At 39.2% G+C, this 17206-nt stretch overlaps 1 protein-coding gene across 2 annotated transcripts; it reads right to left on the minus strand.

The window, feature by feature from the left end:
* Nucleotides 1-264: 264 nt before the first annotated feature.
* On the minus strand, nucleotides 265-10024 carry acp2 (acid phosphatase 2, lysosomal). 2 transcript variants are annotated; one of them, XM_067582788.1, is made up of 13 exons: nucleotides 9833-10024; nucleotides 7100-7195; nucleotides 5887-5973; nucleotides 5525-5585; nucleotides 5333-5424; nucleotides 5154-5252; nucleotides 4955-5044; nucleotides 3774-3857; nucleotides 3629-3677; nucleotides 2854-2942; nucleotides 2615-2721; nucleotides 2200-2375; nucleotides 265-1971 (listed from the first exon to the last, which is right to left on the minus strand). In XM_067582788.1, the coding sequence occupies exons 1-13, from the start codon at nucleotides 10016-10018 to the stop codon at nucleotides 1925-1927; spliced, it is 1263 nt and encodes a 420-aa protein (XP_067438889.1). In that variant the 5' UTR covers nucleotides 10019-10024; the 3' UTR covers nucleotides 265-1924. The 2 variants fall into 2 exon arrangements, with proteins under 2 accessions (XP_067438889.1, XP_067438888.1); XM_067582787.1 differs by having other exon boundaries at nucleotides 265-2051.
* Nucleotides 10025-17206: the final 7182 nt, after the last annotated feature.

The raw sequence follows: 17206 nt of genomic DNA on the forward strand, positions 1-17206 counted from the left end.
CTTTTTCCCACCAATATTTGCAGCTGGTCATGTGGTTGAATTTACCAGTTAACAAGTTTATGAGGAACATCTGAGTTAAGTCAAGACGACAGCTGGCCCACTCACTACAAAATATGGCCGAGTTTTGTTGCTGTTCTCTGAGACGTACACATATTTTACATAACTTACAATTACACAAAATACACAAACTGAGAATCTGTTAAGCATGTTATGAATAGAAATGTACAGAGAGATGTCATCCTTTTTCCAGATCTACAAACAAGATTCACAATAATAGATCATTTTATTTCTCCAAAACATTTACAAACATATTCTCAAAGTCTGATTTTGTTAAGCATGAAAGGAAATTGAAATGACAATTTTGAGTGGGGCCATACAACACTGACAAACAAGTTTAATGTGTTAAATATTACAATTGTGACAGATGTTCTTAATTTTTCAGCAAATATCACTGAGCTCAATATTTGGGTGTTTCTCTTCATGTCAGTATTCTCTTATTGTAATATAAAATTCACAGTAATCTGAATCCTGAACAAGAAGACTCAAGGTGAACTAAATTTCGAGACTTCAATGTTGTGGTTTAAAGTGAATGTTATCTTTTACTAAAACTGTATGAGATGAAGCTTAGGGATAGAGTTTCTGATTTTTCATGATAACAGTATAAAATACCTGTTTACCTGCATTTAAAAGCTGCATTTAAAATTCAAAAATACACAAAAAATTTTCAGAGTTTCCAATCTTCCCAGATATTCACAATGAAAACAATCTGAAATCATATTCTGTTCACAATGGAAGCTGAATAAAACTAAAATCTGTAAGCACTTGGTTTCTGTGACTGAAAGAAAAAGTGTCAGGCTCAGCTAAGTCACCCTTGAGCTGGTGTTTTAGTGTCTTGCTTAAAGGACATTTGAGGGCGGATGCTTGCTGTCACCCTGCTGCTGAAGGAGTTCACATGAAAAACTTGAAATCCTACAAAAATGCATTTTGTGCCTTACATTAGAACAAAAAAACAAACCAAAACCGAAACAAAATACACACCCCATTATTACAAATATTTAAGGCATCATGGTCATTAGGCCCCTGGATCAACAAACACACACTCACACACCCCCCACAAGCAGAATGATATGCAGATTCATGAGTATATCTGTGCACACATGGGCAATACTCATGAATTTGCAATTACACACACACACACATACAAAATAAATGTAATCTTGCTCGTTTAAAAAATAATCTGAAGAACCAGAAGAACCAGATCAGTTCCTGAAACATTCTGGACTTTGATTTAGAGTTGAAATTAGGTCATAAATTTAGGTCTTTAGTAGTAAGGTAACGTGTTATTTGGGCTACAGTTACTTTGATTTATCAAGCATTTGCATCGACATCACCAAGAACTCACCGTTTCCCCAACATATATTCAGATTATTGTCACATAGTTCAAAATTTTCTGCACCGACTTTCTAAACTTTTCTGCAGTCGTTCCAGTCCCAAAATGTGAATGACTGAACGGTGAAGTTGAAATCATTCATTTCAGCCCACGTGGGAACCCAGCAGGTGCTTCAGATGACAAAAATATCTTCCCTGCTGTGTTTTCTCGGTGTAGAAATCAGTCCTGGTCTCTCCGTGTCCCACCCATAACTCATCACATTAGTTTAAAGTGATGATAAAACAGTTTGTAAAAGCTTCTCTAAAATCCTAAATTGAAGTGTTTCTCATTCTTCCCTGAAACAGGGTCATTTTGGACCCGTTATGGATGGAAACTCACAAAAAAAATCGTTGCCAGTCCCGAACCAGAGCTGATGAAGACATCACAAAGCGTTTCAGAGTTCAGAGTTCATTGTCGTCACTGCTGTCCCATGTTGCAAGGCTTGTACCTCTCTGATGGAGGAGCCTGTGCTTCTGTCAGGACTCCTCTCCGACTTCATGGTTGATCACGTGGTGGTAACCCCGGCTGCTCACTGGCTCCTTCTGCCAGCAAATGACACAGAGGAGGACGGAGATGAGGAGGAACAGCAGACATCCAGACACCGCCAGACTGATGATCACCTCTGAACACCGAAAAGAAGGCAAAAGGACAGATGTGGAGAGAGGAGAGGAAGGAGGAACGAAGAGAATGGATCAACAGAGACACAACCACCTTATTTTCATACCAGCAGCCATGAGTTTTGAGCTTCAGTGTTTGTGTTGACAGCTCACCTTTGTCGTTCCCAGCTGATGGCAGTTGACACTCTTTCTCCCTGTCATCTGAAATAGAGAGCTTTGTAATTTTCACAAAATCCTCTAGGGGGCAGTCAAGGGTACAGCCTGGTAACTGAAGCTGGTAGGCGTCCACTGTGCTGTCGTTCCGGTAAAACATTGATACAGAGGCAGAACTGGATGGAAACAAAGACAGAAACAGGTACAAGGTGTCAGTTTTATGATTTAAATATGTTTATTGTCCATTCAGCAGTTCTGACCCACAAATAAAGTAAAAGTCTCATCTATTTATTCCACTTAGCATATATCTTCCTTTTTTACCTGATACCGGCTCCTCATCATCATGATGATGCCTGTGTGTGTTAGTATTACACATGAGTGAGTGTCTAAAGTTTATTTTGTGTGTGTGTTTTACCCGTTGTCATCCTTGTACAGCTCAAATATTTGACAGGAGGCATATGGCGGCTGTCTTCCATTGAACACATTCAGGCTGGCCTGAAGAGCAGCTACAGTGGTGTCGTGCTGTGGAACACACACAAACACACACACACACACACACACGTCAGATATGATATGTTAATCAAATAGTATGTACAAATATTACTTTTGGTGTTCTTGTAGTGACAGTATTATTATTATTATTAACTATCTCACCGCTGACAGCATCATCAATTTCAGTCGCTCTTTTGACTCTGGCTCGGCCATCTTGGAAAGATTCTTCACTATTTCACTCAGCAGTAAACCTGAAAGACAGACAGCGATACTTATGTCCCCATTTCATTTTAAATGAAGGCTGCAGATATTATGTATTTTTTATTTCCTGTCAACAAATCCCATCAAAAAACTAAAACCATCCAGTATTGTGTGTGTATTCAAAGCCTGATAAATCTTATTTCTCTGTGCCATAGAACTCATCAATGAGTCACACTGCTGCACTGGGTGACATGTTCCTTTATTACCATGAAAACACATTGCAGGGATTAAAGCAAGAAAAGATATGCTAGCATGAAAAGTTGTCCAGGAGGAAATGTGTACAATGTATTGAATGAAGTATTATATGAATTTAAAACTGCTCTATGCCTGAAATCAGACATGGTGCCTGAGAACTTTAACCCTGACAGTGTAGCTGATTTTGAGTCAGTCCCACACAAAATTATATAAAAATGTCAAAATGTCAAAAACGACATGTGACAGTGAAAAACAAGCTAAGGGTATAAACATACAGCTCAATAAAACAATAGTTTTTTCTGATTGTGCTACAGTAAGACCCTCAGGCAGATTATCCTACACGTCTGATACCTCAAACATACTTTACATAGATTTAATGCAAAATAATAAATGAAAGCAGGAATACTTCTGTCTCTCTGAAGACAGAACTTTCCTGTTGATCTTGTATGGCAAGTCTCAAGTCAGCTACACACACACATACCTCCCTGCAGCCGGCTCTTGTCCTGTTGTTTGTAGACCCCAAACATGACCTGTGGAAATTACACATCAAATAATATCATTATATTAAAACACGTTTGTCTCCAAATATCCAGAATGACACATCAATAAATAACTACTGCTTTTACCTGAAATCCAAAGTCTTTGAGGATTCTGAGTTTCTCCATGACGTCAGGAGTCACCCAGTCAGGAGCGGACATGTTGTGACGGGACTGAATGCACAAACACACACATACACACACACCATGAAACATAAAATACACATGCCCCAACAGTTTTAATCAAGCAGTAATTAAGTTGACTTCTGTATTTTTGTTCTTGTTCACAATTTGCCAGCAGTCCTCCGCCTGCACTCTCTTCCTCGCTGCAACCATCTCTCACATTGTTGCTCAACCGTTCTGTGGCTGCTCAGTGACCCAGTTACCCCCCGTTTCATATTTAGCTCATACATGAGATCTTGCTCGATTTTGTGTATTTGATTCATGATAACATGGACATAAATCTCTCAGACAGACAGACATCAGAGATATTGATGTTGTCTACTAAGATCCATGCTGAAACGCACACACAGACCTTTGTGAGCGAGATAAGGCAAGAAAAAAAAAAAAAAACCCAGATGTGAAACTGCTACTATTTGCACAGTGCAGTTCCTCAAACAGCTGGCTTGCCAAAATGTCTGCGTGTTCCTCAAAACTGGTGAGGTAATCCGAGACTAAAACCAACACACGTGACATTTAGTGAGCTACACCCACCAGACATTTACACAAAACCTGAATAAACTTCTCAGCTCATATTCAAACCTCTTGTGACAACAATTTAGAGAGGTGATTTTTTACTCTTTGATCTTAGAAGTTATCTTGAATAATAGTGCTTGTATTTGACTCTAGCTTGCCACAATATCCCACCTGAAACATATTTTTACAATGATATGAAACCGAAATTTAACATAAAGCAGATTTTTGTCAAATATAAACTAATAATTGGTTGTTTCAATCCAAATATATACACATCATGTTCTTATGATGCAAGTACATTTCATGCATTGTAATGTTCAAATGACAAATTCTCATTATGCGATGGTTGCTACGTCTGGTTTAATTCAACATTGTTTCAACATACCTCTAGAGGAAGTCATGTGAAAGGATTTTTTTTGCAAAAGAAAAACTTTCCCAGAGATGAGCTCTTTCACAAGGTTGGACTTTCACAGAGAGGTTAATGACACAAATATGCTGTTTTTATAAAAACAAGTCAGACATGTCTATACTGTTTTTACTGGTGTGTGTGTGTGTGTGTGTGTGTACGTTCTCACCTCACAGAAGAGTGTGTCATACACGCTCCAGACTGATTCCACATTAGTCTTATTCAGTCCTGTTTTATCCCTCACCAGATTTATAATGTCCTGAAGAGAAGAACACAATAAGCTCTGTAACCACTCATCAACATCTGTATCGTCATTTAAAAAAATATTACTTCTACTGTATGTTCTCAGACAAAAGAAGAGACTGCACCTGGTATGTTTTGGTGATATTAAGAAACGCCTCTGTGTGTTCGGTTTCATTCATCAGCTGTTTGTAGCGAGGACAGTTTCCCAAAGGAAACGAGAGAAGCTAAGAAAAAAGACAGAAAGTTCAGACAGAGAGCACTAAATCACTTATAGCAAGGAGAGCTACGAATGTTACATGCATACCCTCTCTTCACTTTGCGGCACGGTGTGCACAGGTATCGGCTGCCACTGTAAGTCCTTTGTAAAGACCTGCCGACCGCTGGGGGGGTAGAGACCTAGATGACGGCGAGAGACAGAATGATGCAGATTATTAAGGTGAGGAGGAACGCTAGAGAGAGACGTAGTAGGAAGAGGATTCAGAAGAGTTTTTCAGACCTGCGAGGTTGGACTCAGCGCTCATCAGAGTGCGATCGTAGTCTGTGCTGCGAACTGAGATCTGAGGACAAAGGAGTGAGGGATCAAATTCATTTACGAGCAGGTAAAACTGTCATTTAATCTTAAAGATGGATAAATGTGTTTGAATACACTGGAGAGTTTATGAGGAGAGTTCATAACAGATTTTGGTTAGGTCAGGACATTTGTCAAACTTCCATCATGTTCCAGGAATTTCAGCACCAGTGGGAACCCTGTATTCACACCAGTATGGCAAGAGGCCCCTTCTCCTCAGAGTTAATATGAATCATCATCTGTCTGTTAGGTGGCATGTGGTCTGAAAGGGGAGAGGAGAGTACGTCTACCTCGTGTCTGTCGTAGGATTCGTTGAGAAAGCCTTTGTATCGCTTCCTCAAAAACTGTCCCAGCTCATAGTGCTGCCTCATCCCCTCCTAAAAAACACACACAAACAGAGTGATGGAAAGGCAAACTGACATTTCAATCCTGATGGCATCAATGGGTGTAGCTAAGCTTTGAACAGAAGTTTGACGTAGGACAATAACATGAAAATCGCACGTTAAAATTAAGATTCTCCCTCAATATAACCAAAGAGTCTGTATTTAACAACAATGAATCTGTAATTCTGCAGTTCCCTGATATACCTCTGTTATATTTGTAAACTTTATCCCAGGTAAAATAATTTCAAGACATTATTTTACATTGTATTAACTGCTAATTTTCATTCACAATGATATTTTTTGTTTGATTGTAATATTTCCTCCATCTTTATCTAATATTGTGCTTTCTGGTGATATGCTGCCCCCTATTTGTTTGGAGCAGGTGGCCAAATCTTACATATTGCACCTTTAAACCTTGATTCTAATTATGCATTTCAGATTTTAACAATGACTCTACAGCGTAGTATTTCTGCAAGATTCTGTAAACTTTACCAGCTAAGTTAGTATCTATTTCTGAATCAAATAAAATTTGCCTCCAAATGAGTGTAAATCAAAGTTTGATTTATTAGATTTCTACATAGTTAAGAAATTCTGCATTGGTCGGACCAGATTTGTTTAGGAAATCCTTCATTTCCTTCCACACGGTTGCTAAATGTCACATTACAAAATTTTAAGCTTTTATACTTGTAGTCAAGTCTATTTATAGAGCACATATAAAAACAACTGGAGCTGACCAAAGTGCAGTACAAATTACTATGAAAAGGAATAACAGTGGAGATAAGACACTAATAAAATAATCTATTTCAATTCTAATCAGTTTGTATATTTCAGGAAATACTAAACAACACAGTGAGGTATCAGAGGAGTTTTTTTCATCACTTGTATGAATTGCATAGTAAAAAAAAATTATACTTAAGCGCTGGAAATCCAAAATTAAATGGGGAGAAATATATTTACTAGCTGTGAGTACATAAAATTGCAGGAGGGTTTTTTTGTTGGTTTGTTTCTGGGGTCTTTATGTGAAGTGTATATGATGTTGGTTGATATATTTTCGGAACATCAGAATGAAATCTCATTAAAAAGAAAATAGCAGGTTAACAGTCAGAAATATTCATTATACCTGAGAGAGCTGCCCGAAGCCTTGTGGCCAGTCGCTCTCCTGGTGTGGGTCGGTCGGATAGGCTTTGACTGGTGATCTGTCACCATGTCTAAACAGCTGCAGGGGAAGAGAGGAGAGATGTCAGCTAATGCTCCACTAACACGTGACACACTGTCTCTGTTTCTGTTTGCAGTATCTTTCAGTATTTTGCATATGTAAAAAGAGCGCATACGACATTGTGGATATTTGTATAATGTGATATCGCTGCTCATCATTCAGCCTTTATCAGGTGACACAAAGTATTTCTGTGTAACATTTATAAACAACATGTTCCCCTCTGAAACTGAATCAAGCCAAAACCTTCGTCCTAGTTTTATCTGTGTCACTGGCAGTTACAAAATCCAGTCAGCTGACAGTTAAGATCTATTGTGTTTGTCAGACATCATTATGTCTATTCACAAGTCATCAAGACAAACATAAAGGTTCCAAACATGGTAGGCTTTTAAAATCATCATAAATAGTTTCAATATACTGTACAGGAACATTTTCAGGAACTGCGTTGATGAGCGGGGCCCCACACTTGAAACTGCTGCTTTAGTAATAAATAGGGAAGTCATGTACTGAGTCCTAACTGTGGTGTATATTAAATGTAATATCTGTCTCGTGTCAACTGGCGTTGTTACTAGACGCCAACACATCCCCTGTCTATTCAAGCAAAACAGTTTCAACTTTCGGTCTTCTAGCCACTACAGAGAAATGTGGGTTTCCGGTTTCCTGGTGTTGTGAGCAGTCATGTATGCATGACCGGGCTATTCAAAATAGCTGAAAAAGTGTGCAAATTCTATTTACGGATGGATTATCCCTTTAAAACTCCTAATCTTATCTGCCCCACAATCCAATGCACGGCTATCTTGAAGGAAACTGTTTCAAAGAAAGGGTCCATTTAGAAGAAAAGACATTGCTCTCACTAAATAGCTGCAACAACATCCACCAAAACAGCTTTTATATTAAAAAAAAAACAATGTTGTACTTCTTCCAGAGCTGACAGATGATCAGCTGCAACATTCATTGTGCCTCCTGACCTTAACCTAAAAAAGCCTCATATTTTAAACACAGTGACATGCAAGATGCTTGCTGTCATGGCTTTAACAAGGTAGAACATGACTGTGTCCAATGCTATTTCAATTCTCACGTCCCTGACAGATCCATGTCTGTAACACTTAAGAAGAAGAAGAGGAGGAGCGCAGGGAAGAGAACCGAGTGATCCTACAGCCAGAGTCGATTTATAATTAATGTCAGAATATCACATCTTAACATATTAACACAACGAGAGTTTTGTCGAATCTAATCTTAATATTGTGTCAGAAAATGTTTCTAGAGCAAGTCACAAAGCATTTTTCAGCACATTTGCTAAACAGAAACATTACCTGGAATGAACTTTTTTACATTCAATATTTGCAGCTCAATTTTGACTAAATAATCAATAGTACTTTTTCATTACTGTATATGATTTTCATCCTTAAGCAGTCACAGAAGAATATTATCACAACATATTTTACTCTAGGACAAATACAGAGAAATGAAGAAAGAAAGAAAGTGTTCTGAGCACTGAGATCAAGCAACGTTTTGTTCTTCCTACAGTTTGAAATTTGTTTGCTTGTGTCCCATCTGCATAACTATATTTGTATTCATCATCTTGCGCTGCCATCAGTGTATATAGCTCATTGTTGCTTCGACAAGACAATAACTTCTGTATCCTTGACTACACTTGCGCTACACTTTCCTGCCTGAGGCAAGCTGGCATTCCTGGTGAGCAGTGAACAGGTCCGCTGGGAAGGGCAGATGCTGCATCTGCAAATACTTGAGCAAGTGCTTTATGAATATGCGCCTGTATTTTTTTTTCTTGGATGCAGGAAAAGACCCAAGCAGAGATAATAGGAGGACAGGGGACATGATGACCCAAATCATTATCAATTTGACCAGCTCAGCCTCAGATATTAGATATGACCCAGAAAATATCAGCTTTTACGTAAAAAAATATTAGGCTTGCTAATCCAATCCAAAGCGGGTTTGGTTTTTGTTTTGTTTGTGCAGCTGACTAAGTCACCTGACAGGATGAGTTTATAACAATGGGGGGAAAAAATGATAATGGTTGTTGCTCTTGCTCATTCCAAACACTTGAATAATTATCTGTTCAAACTGGCAGGTCAAACAGGTGAGGCTGGCACGTGTTTGTCAGGACTAACGTTAACATGAGAGCTAAGAAGACTCCAAATGATTTATTTCAAGTGTCATCTTGATACTTGCTGACATTTCCTGTTATATTCTTTGTGAAAAGACTGTCTTTGGTCGTTCAGTAATGTCTTACACAATTGCATTCAAATCACGCCTTACCTTTTTTATGCACTTTACAAATTAGTTATATTAATTCAAAGTGAATTCTGCTCTTATTTCAAGATAATGTCCACTTTTACAACGGGTCAGACTGGAAAGCATTAATTACTAGCGAGCGGTGTAAACCAAACACAAAAATGTGCCTCTTAAAGATAACTATTTCTTTGTGGTTTATAAATAAGCCGAATACACTGGAGGACCCCAACTATTTTACCCTGACTAAATTCATGTTTTGGCTGATATTCATGTTTACAGATAAGCCAAGACAACACAAAACTTGCCACATTTTGAATGCAGTTCCGTAAACGTCTCTCCAAACCAAAAACGTAGCACTACACCACATATTTTAAAAAGACTCACCACAGTCACATAGACTAGTTTTCCTTCTGCCGCAGCTTTTCCACAGACAGAGACAACCGTCAAGAGAAACAGCACCACACCGGAGACCATGGTTCCGTCTCTGTTGAAGTCTTCCTCGGTCTTCTGTCTCTCCGTCTTCTTCGTCGTCTTCTGGGTCGTCTCCTTACTCTTCCTCTTCTTGTGCATTTCCGGCAGGCAAGATGCATTGCGGGACATTGCTGCCTCCCGCAGGTCGGGATTAGGCTGCAGTTCGATTCAATTCAGCTCAAAGGGCTTTATTGAAGGTTTCAAGAACAATATTGCCAAAGCACCAGAGTACAAGCGTTAAGATTGATGTGTGTGTGTGTGTGTGTGTGTGTGTGTGTGTGTGTGTGTGTGTGTGTGTGTGTGTCTATTCAGTTCGGGGTATGTCTATTTTCAATGGTGTAATCCTGTTGCAGCAATGAATTCAAGCACTGCTTTCACAGTCCTTGACTGATTCTCGGTGGGATTAAGAAGGCTTCTCATTGTGACTGTCTGTATTCCCATACATGATAATGTAGTACATAACTGTGCTCTTTGCTCTACATATAGGCTGCATGCCAAAAGTAGAGGTTTAACAGTTTGTTGTTTTCTGCAGGTTCCACACAGTCCATCTTCATGCTTGCCCATCTTCCCTATAGATCCCCTGCTAATCCACAGTGTCCTAGTCTTAGTCTGGTCAAAATGACAGTGCACCATGATATATCGTTGCCTAGATAGCAATGCTCTGTCTTTACACTCTTTTGTATTGAGAAGTAATGACAGCCCTTCTTTTCATTTTCCCACTGTTTCTGTTATGTATTCCTTAATGATAGATCTACATTCAGATATCTAGATGCATACACTCAGATCAGTGTCTCTCCTCAGTGCCCTTTGAGCTGCCATGTCTCCTGCCTCATTCCCTTCTACCCCAACATGGGCTGGCACCCAAAAAAACCCCCACCGAATCTCGACCTGTTATACAACAGGACCAACAGCTCCACCACAAGGTCTGGGCGGGCCCCTATCTTGTTTTCTTTCAGTGTCATTAGTCTGATCATATGACTGCCCTCCTCAGCCTGACCTCCTCTACCCACTGTAGTACCCATACTATAGCTACTAGCTCTGTTGTATATACCGAAACCCTCTCAGACAGTCGTTTGAGCTTTACAGTTTCATGGTCTGGGATGAAAAAGGCAAAGCCTGATTTTCCAGTTTTGGGATCTTGAGCCCCATCTGTATAAATCTGGAGATAATGTTCCCAGTAGTTTTGTACCCTTTCCTTTACCATGCCCAGATATGCAGTACTATCATGTATTCTTATGCTTTCTGATATACTGAGGGTCACTTCTACCTCTCCCAATCCCAGCTTCTCTGCCTCTTGACTCATTAAAAATGAAACACTCTTTCTTTATTGTCCCTGCTCGCCACTCCCAAGCATTATCCAACATTATCTAACACTACTTATTCTCCCACAACATATTCTCAGTGCCTTAGCCTGTATTACATCCAACCTTTTTAGATTTGATTTGGCTGCTGTTCCATATCATGAACCATAATCTAATCTTGACCTTGTCATTGCTTCGTCGATCATTAATTGTGTAGCCTGGCCAACACCCCATGAACTACTTACATTTATCACCTTTTCACACTTAGTCACAATATAATGTATCTACTTCTTCCATGTTAGTCTTTTGCCAAAGTGCACTCCCAAGAATATGAATTCTTTTACCCTCTTAATTCCCTGTCCATACATAAATAAACCCTGTCTTTCGGTTTTCTCATTACCAAATATGACATTTTGTATTTCGTTTTTTCCCCTACTATATCTTGAACTCTAATTTTTCACCCCAATTAGCTATTTTGCTCAGGGCTACCTGCATTCACTCAGTTGTTTGTTTAATATTTCTGCCTCTTTTCTGGATTGCTCCATCATCTACAAACAGGGAGAGTTCAAAACCAGTTCCAATGTCTTGAAAGATATAATTTATCATAATGTTAAATAGCACTGGACAGATTACACTTCCTCGGGTGTTCCATTATCCCTATCTGTGCCATCAGAATTAACATTTCAAACCCTAACTTGAGTAATCCTGCTCTTCAAGAAGTCCTGAATCCAACTGAGCCTACGCCCTCGTACCCCACCCGTCCATAGCGTGTCCTATGCCTTCTCAATATCAAGAAACATCGCCACTAGTCCCTCCTTGTTAACCACGGCTTTCTTTATCTCAGAGTCAAGGGAAAGCACAGAATCCACAGTGTTCCTCCCTCTACGAAAGCCCCTTTGTATTGGAGTAAACCAACCCTCCTTCTCCAGCCTGAACACTAATCTATCAGTGACTATTCTTTCCATTATTTTTGTCAGTGCAATGGGCCTATATGACCCTGCCTGGATGTGAAGCATCTTTCCCCGGTTTTAAGATTAGAACCACCACTGCTTTCCTCCAGGAGCTAGGAAGAGTTCCCTCTTTCTATGTATTATTTATGAGAGCCAATATTTCCTCTGACACTGAATCACCTCATCTCTAAAAGATCTCATCGCTACCGTCATCCTTTTCAGCTTTGTCAGTGTTATCTTCATTTACCTCAAGTTTATACATGTGTTGCCTTAGTGTCTTATTTGTTTTCCTCAAACTTCCTGACATTCGGTGCACTGCTCGCCATATCTCACCGACTGACATCTCTACACCTGGTTTTCCACTATATCTCCTCCTAGCCTTTGGTTCTCAACCTTTTATTCTCTATTGCTCCATTCTCTTTTGGGCATTTCCTCAGTGCTCTGTAGGCACGATTCCCATCTCTGACTGCTTTATCGCATGCTTTGTTGCAATATGGTACACTCATTTTCCTTTTAGGATTTTTCTTTATAGGGACACAGTCATATGCACTGCACGTAATCATTTCACATAAGCTGTTATTCCATTCATCTATTTTCCCTTCCCCATTTACCCCCTCAATAGCTTTATTACAGCTGTCAGAGAATTGTTCCCAATCTGCCTTGCTGCACTCAAAGTGTCTTTTCTGCTCTTCGGTAAATAAGATTTTCCCAAATCTCTACAGTATTGGATAGTGAATACTGCCTATTGTGTACCTGTCCATAAAGTCCTATTCTCCAACCCTTGCCAATTCACTGGATGCTAGTGAAACAGTCACGGCTGCATTGGAAGCTAAAGAACAGATAACAGATAAAGGCAAGACTAGGAGAACATAAAGCTTTCATATGTGCAATATATGAACACTATTACTTTTTAAGATAACACTTAAGGCAATTTTTGCTTGCACAGATCTGCATATTGTTGTCTGACTTGACCATACAATAGATGTATGATAAGAGCATGGACCATACAGTCCATGGACTCTTGATGAAGAAAGGGAAAACAGCAGTGATGGAATATCTCTGCCTCTGTGTCAGCAGTGTACAGTGGAGTATTACCATTCACAAACTGAAACATATATCCAACTCAACCTGTAATGGAAAGTAACATTTACTCAAGTACTGTACATGGTTTCATTTCAATAAATATTCAAATGATTCAATATTTCACCAAAAATCAAAGATTAGAGAAAAAGTCAAAAAAACAAAAACAGATTTGTGTATCAGAACTTTGTTTTTTCTTCTTTCCTCTCCCATTAATCATCTCACGACCCCTCAAAATCACGAGTTTACTTACTATCTCATAATTTTGACCAAGAATTCTGACTTTGCATCTCATCATTTTGACTTAGTATGTAGAAAAGTTTGACCTGAGTATTTTGATTTTTATCATGCCTAACTTTTCACGTATTTTTTTCCCATTTTTCCCAAAAAACATAAAAATATTTGCCAAAACACACAGATTAGGATAGTCAGGTCATGGCTACAGTTTTTTCTCCTCAGCCACTAGATGTCAGTGTTGTGTTAGCCAACAAGTCCCTCAGATAGCAGAGCAGTCTCCAGTATCTGCTACTGATTATCATCAATGTAATCCAGTCATAGTGTCAGTTGTTTTTTACTTTTCAGAGGAGAAAAAACATGGCAGAAATGTATTCAGTAACCATATAAAATAACATAAAATACAGGATTAGGTTATATTAGACTCCTTTCATATTTTATAGACAAAATAATTAATTGGTTAATAAAAATATAATTAAAAGATGCATTAATAATTAATTAATTAATTAATGATAATTGCCCTGAAGTTGTACATATTTAACTAAAGCTGCAATCCTCAAGTGAATGTTCCTTGGACATGTGGGTCTTGGCTTGAGTCTGTGTGTGTGTGTGCGAGTGCATGTGTGCATGCATGCAGGTATTTACCATTCAAACCTTTCATCCATATCTGGCTTATGGATACCGCAAAGCACTGAGTCATAATCACACTTGTTTTAAGTGAGCAACAATCATGGAGGTGAAAAGTTAAAGCCACATGTGTGGAAAGTTTGTGGTTTGAAAGGGCTTTCTGTACTTCAGAGCAGCTAACATGAGAATCCTCTGGTTCTGAGCTGACCCTTCTCGCATGACCCTCTGGTACGCTGATCTGTATTTGTTTACGGAGTGAAAAGCAGCTTTGTTGTGTGAGAATCTTGCAACCTCAGAACACTAAGCCTGGAAGACTTTATACTCCAGCCACTGATCCTAAGAAGCGCTGCAAGCCTGTGCCACCAGTTAAGGTCACCAGCAAGGACCCCAGTGGGAATCTGACCTCCTTCTTCCTCTTGATCACCACTATTCAACTGTACTGTGATTACATTGTAAAAATTTAATTTCCTGTGCTTTTGTAATTGTTTTCTCTAAACAAATAGAATGAGCACACCCTTAGGGAGCATAGTTTCCCCAAGTGTTTTGGTGCATTTTCCTCTCCACCAATGTCTCTGTACCAACACTTTTGTTTTTAACTCTGTATCTTGACATCATTGTAAATGAGAGAAATCTCAATGATTTTTGAGGCTTAAATAAAGGTTTGAATGAATGAATGAACTTTCTTTATCTTGATCCAGATTGGTTAATACTATAAATGTAGGATTAGTGACTGAATATCTTTTATTTTATGTATTTTTATCTATACAGTTGGCCTCTGACTGGCCGCTGTGTGTGGCTACATACTGTATGTATATGAAGGAGAAGCAGAAAGTGAAACCAGGGAGACATAATGTTTATTATCTTCATACGCAGTTTTGTCCTGATGTGTTTGTAATAGTGTAATCCTGCAGCCTCAAATTTAGTTCTACTTTGACTGTCTCACTTCATAATAAACACTTACTCTTCACCTCCCAAATGCTGGATATTGTATTGTCAGTACTACTGCAGCTACTATTATTACAACTTCTACATTTATCACTGTAAAAACTCTTAGAGGGAAAAGGGTTTATTTAAAAGGCTACTCCAGAAATTTTGATTTGCACTTCCATAAAATTGTGGGATATTTTGAAAGAATTGTCCAAATTGAAGCGGCAGAGGCCAAGATATCTTGACTTTTCAGTCCTTAGTATGAGTCGAGCTAAAAAAATGCTTGTGCATTTCCCATAATGCAACTCATTAGACTCTCTCTGCTTACTAAATACCCGCTTTCAAATGCCACACCTCTAAACAGGCTTTCTGTTTAGAAATGTAAGCACAAGCTGAGATAACCATGATGACACCATCAGGTTAAAAGTTCGGAAAGCTTCCTCCAGAGCCATATGAGACATTATACAACTGTTTTGTACAGGCTGAACTTCATGTGTAAAATCAGTGGAATGTCTCTTTGATGCCACTACCTGTCAACCTGTCAACTACTTCTACTACGGGCACTGTACCAGATGTAGGATGAAGTCATTGTTTTGCAAGTCTCAAGTCATTTGTCAGATTACAAGTTCAGTACAAGTCACACATTTCGGATTTTAAGTCCTTATGCAACTTCAGAGTACAACATATCAACAACAGCGTGTTGCTTCTCTGCTTCAAAGTATGTCAGTTGAGAGTCTTTCCCTCAGCCAGAAACTGATACTCAAACTGAAGCTGCTCCAGAGAATCATCTGGAAAGACGACAGAGTGAGAGATTTTCTGGGAATACGAGTACAAGCGCCCGTCCTCAGAACTATTCACAGCGGGGTAGTAGAATGTGGCAGCCTCATGGAGTTGAAAATTAACCAGTGGTGGAAAGAATCCCAAAATACCTTGCGGAGCTAGAGGAGCTCCTAATTTGAACTAAAAAAAGAAAGAAAGCTAGCAACCGAATATGCAAGAGGAGAAAGATAGGACAAACAAAACGATGTATTTACAGAATCATAAAATCAATTTAAAGCAATAGATGCTTTATCCAAAAAAAGTTGCAGCACACCTAGGCGTGAGCACAAATAAAACATCCCTGGTGTCAAACTCACAAAGGAACAAAAAACACCCAGATTAGTGTTGAAATAAACCTGTGTGGGAACGTATCAGTATGATACATCCCATGAACTGGCTGCAAAACATAGAGATGCAAAACAACAACATTCATCATTCAGCAATATTCCTTCAGTATTGCTGCCAGTTTCTGTATATCTTTGCCAGTTAAATGTCAACAATAATCTCTTTGTTCCTCTTGTTTTTGCCTCGGGCTGTTTATAACTGCCGTCAAATGCAATGCGCTACTAAATCCTGGTGGAGGTGTTTATGTTTTTGCTCATATCTCAGATTATAGGTGGCGGGCTAATGCTGAAAACACATGCTTCGGCCTGAGCTTAACCCCAATAATTTAACACTTGTGCAAAAACAGAAAAATAGGCAATGGCCAAGTGTCATCAGGATCACATACACAATCACACGGGCATCAACAATAACAATAATGAGAACAATACTGATTAGACAGGGATTACCCTTAATCTGCAGTATCTGTGTTTGTTTTAAGGGGGAGATATGCTCATTACAAAGGGGTTAAAGAGGGGTACCCCCCCATCATCTACACAATCTGATTCACACTGACACCTAAGTGACAGAGGTGTAATCTGCTTGCTGAGAGATTATGAAAACCAATCCAAGTGTGTGTTTGGGGGGGGGGGTTCACAGGGGTCTGATGGCTGCACTGCTCTGCACGGACATGATCTAATGATCATGAAGATCACAGGGAGAATTACTAACATAATTACCGAGATGATCTGATGAACAGATGTCTGCCAGCTTCCTCCTGTCATCTGACAGTGCAGCTGCCCCCGTTATTCATGGATGCCTTTTAGTGTTTTCTGTTTGTCTCAGATTGTGATCTTCACTGAGGAAATAAAGTATTTTTCTTGTCAAAATCATGTGTGGGAAGAAGACGCAGAGAATGAACCTGCAGCAGCCAGACGATGGCAGCATTTCTGCAGCTTGAGTTAACACTGAAGCCTCTGACGCATTTGCTTTAGTCATCCCTCCTGTGTGAGATGGCTGTTTTTCAT

Source organism: Thunnus thynnus, chromosome 24, assembly GCF_963924715.1.
Source record: "Thunnus thynnus chromosome 24, fThuThy2.1, whole genome shotgun sequence".
NCBI classification, from domain to species: domain Eukaryota; kingdom Metazoa; phylum Chordata; class Actinopteri; order Scombriformes; family Scombridae; genus Thunnus; species Thunnus thynnus.

Excerpts from the sequence above, each read along its gene's own strand:
- acp2 (XM_067582787.1), bottom strand. The coding sequence starts at position 10,018 with ATGCACAAGAAGAGGAAGAGTAAGGAGACGACCCAGAAGACGACGAAG. Across the intron at positions 7,196-9,832 it reads AACTAGTCTATGTGACTGTG|CTGTTTAGACATGGTGACAG; the intron begins GTGAGTCTTTTT and ends CTTCCCCTGCAG. Across the intron at positions 5,586-5,886 it reads AATCCTACGACAGACACGAG|ATCTCAGTTCGCAGCACAGA; the intron begins GTAGACGTACTC and ends CTTTGTCCTCAG.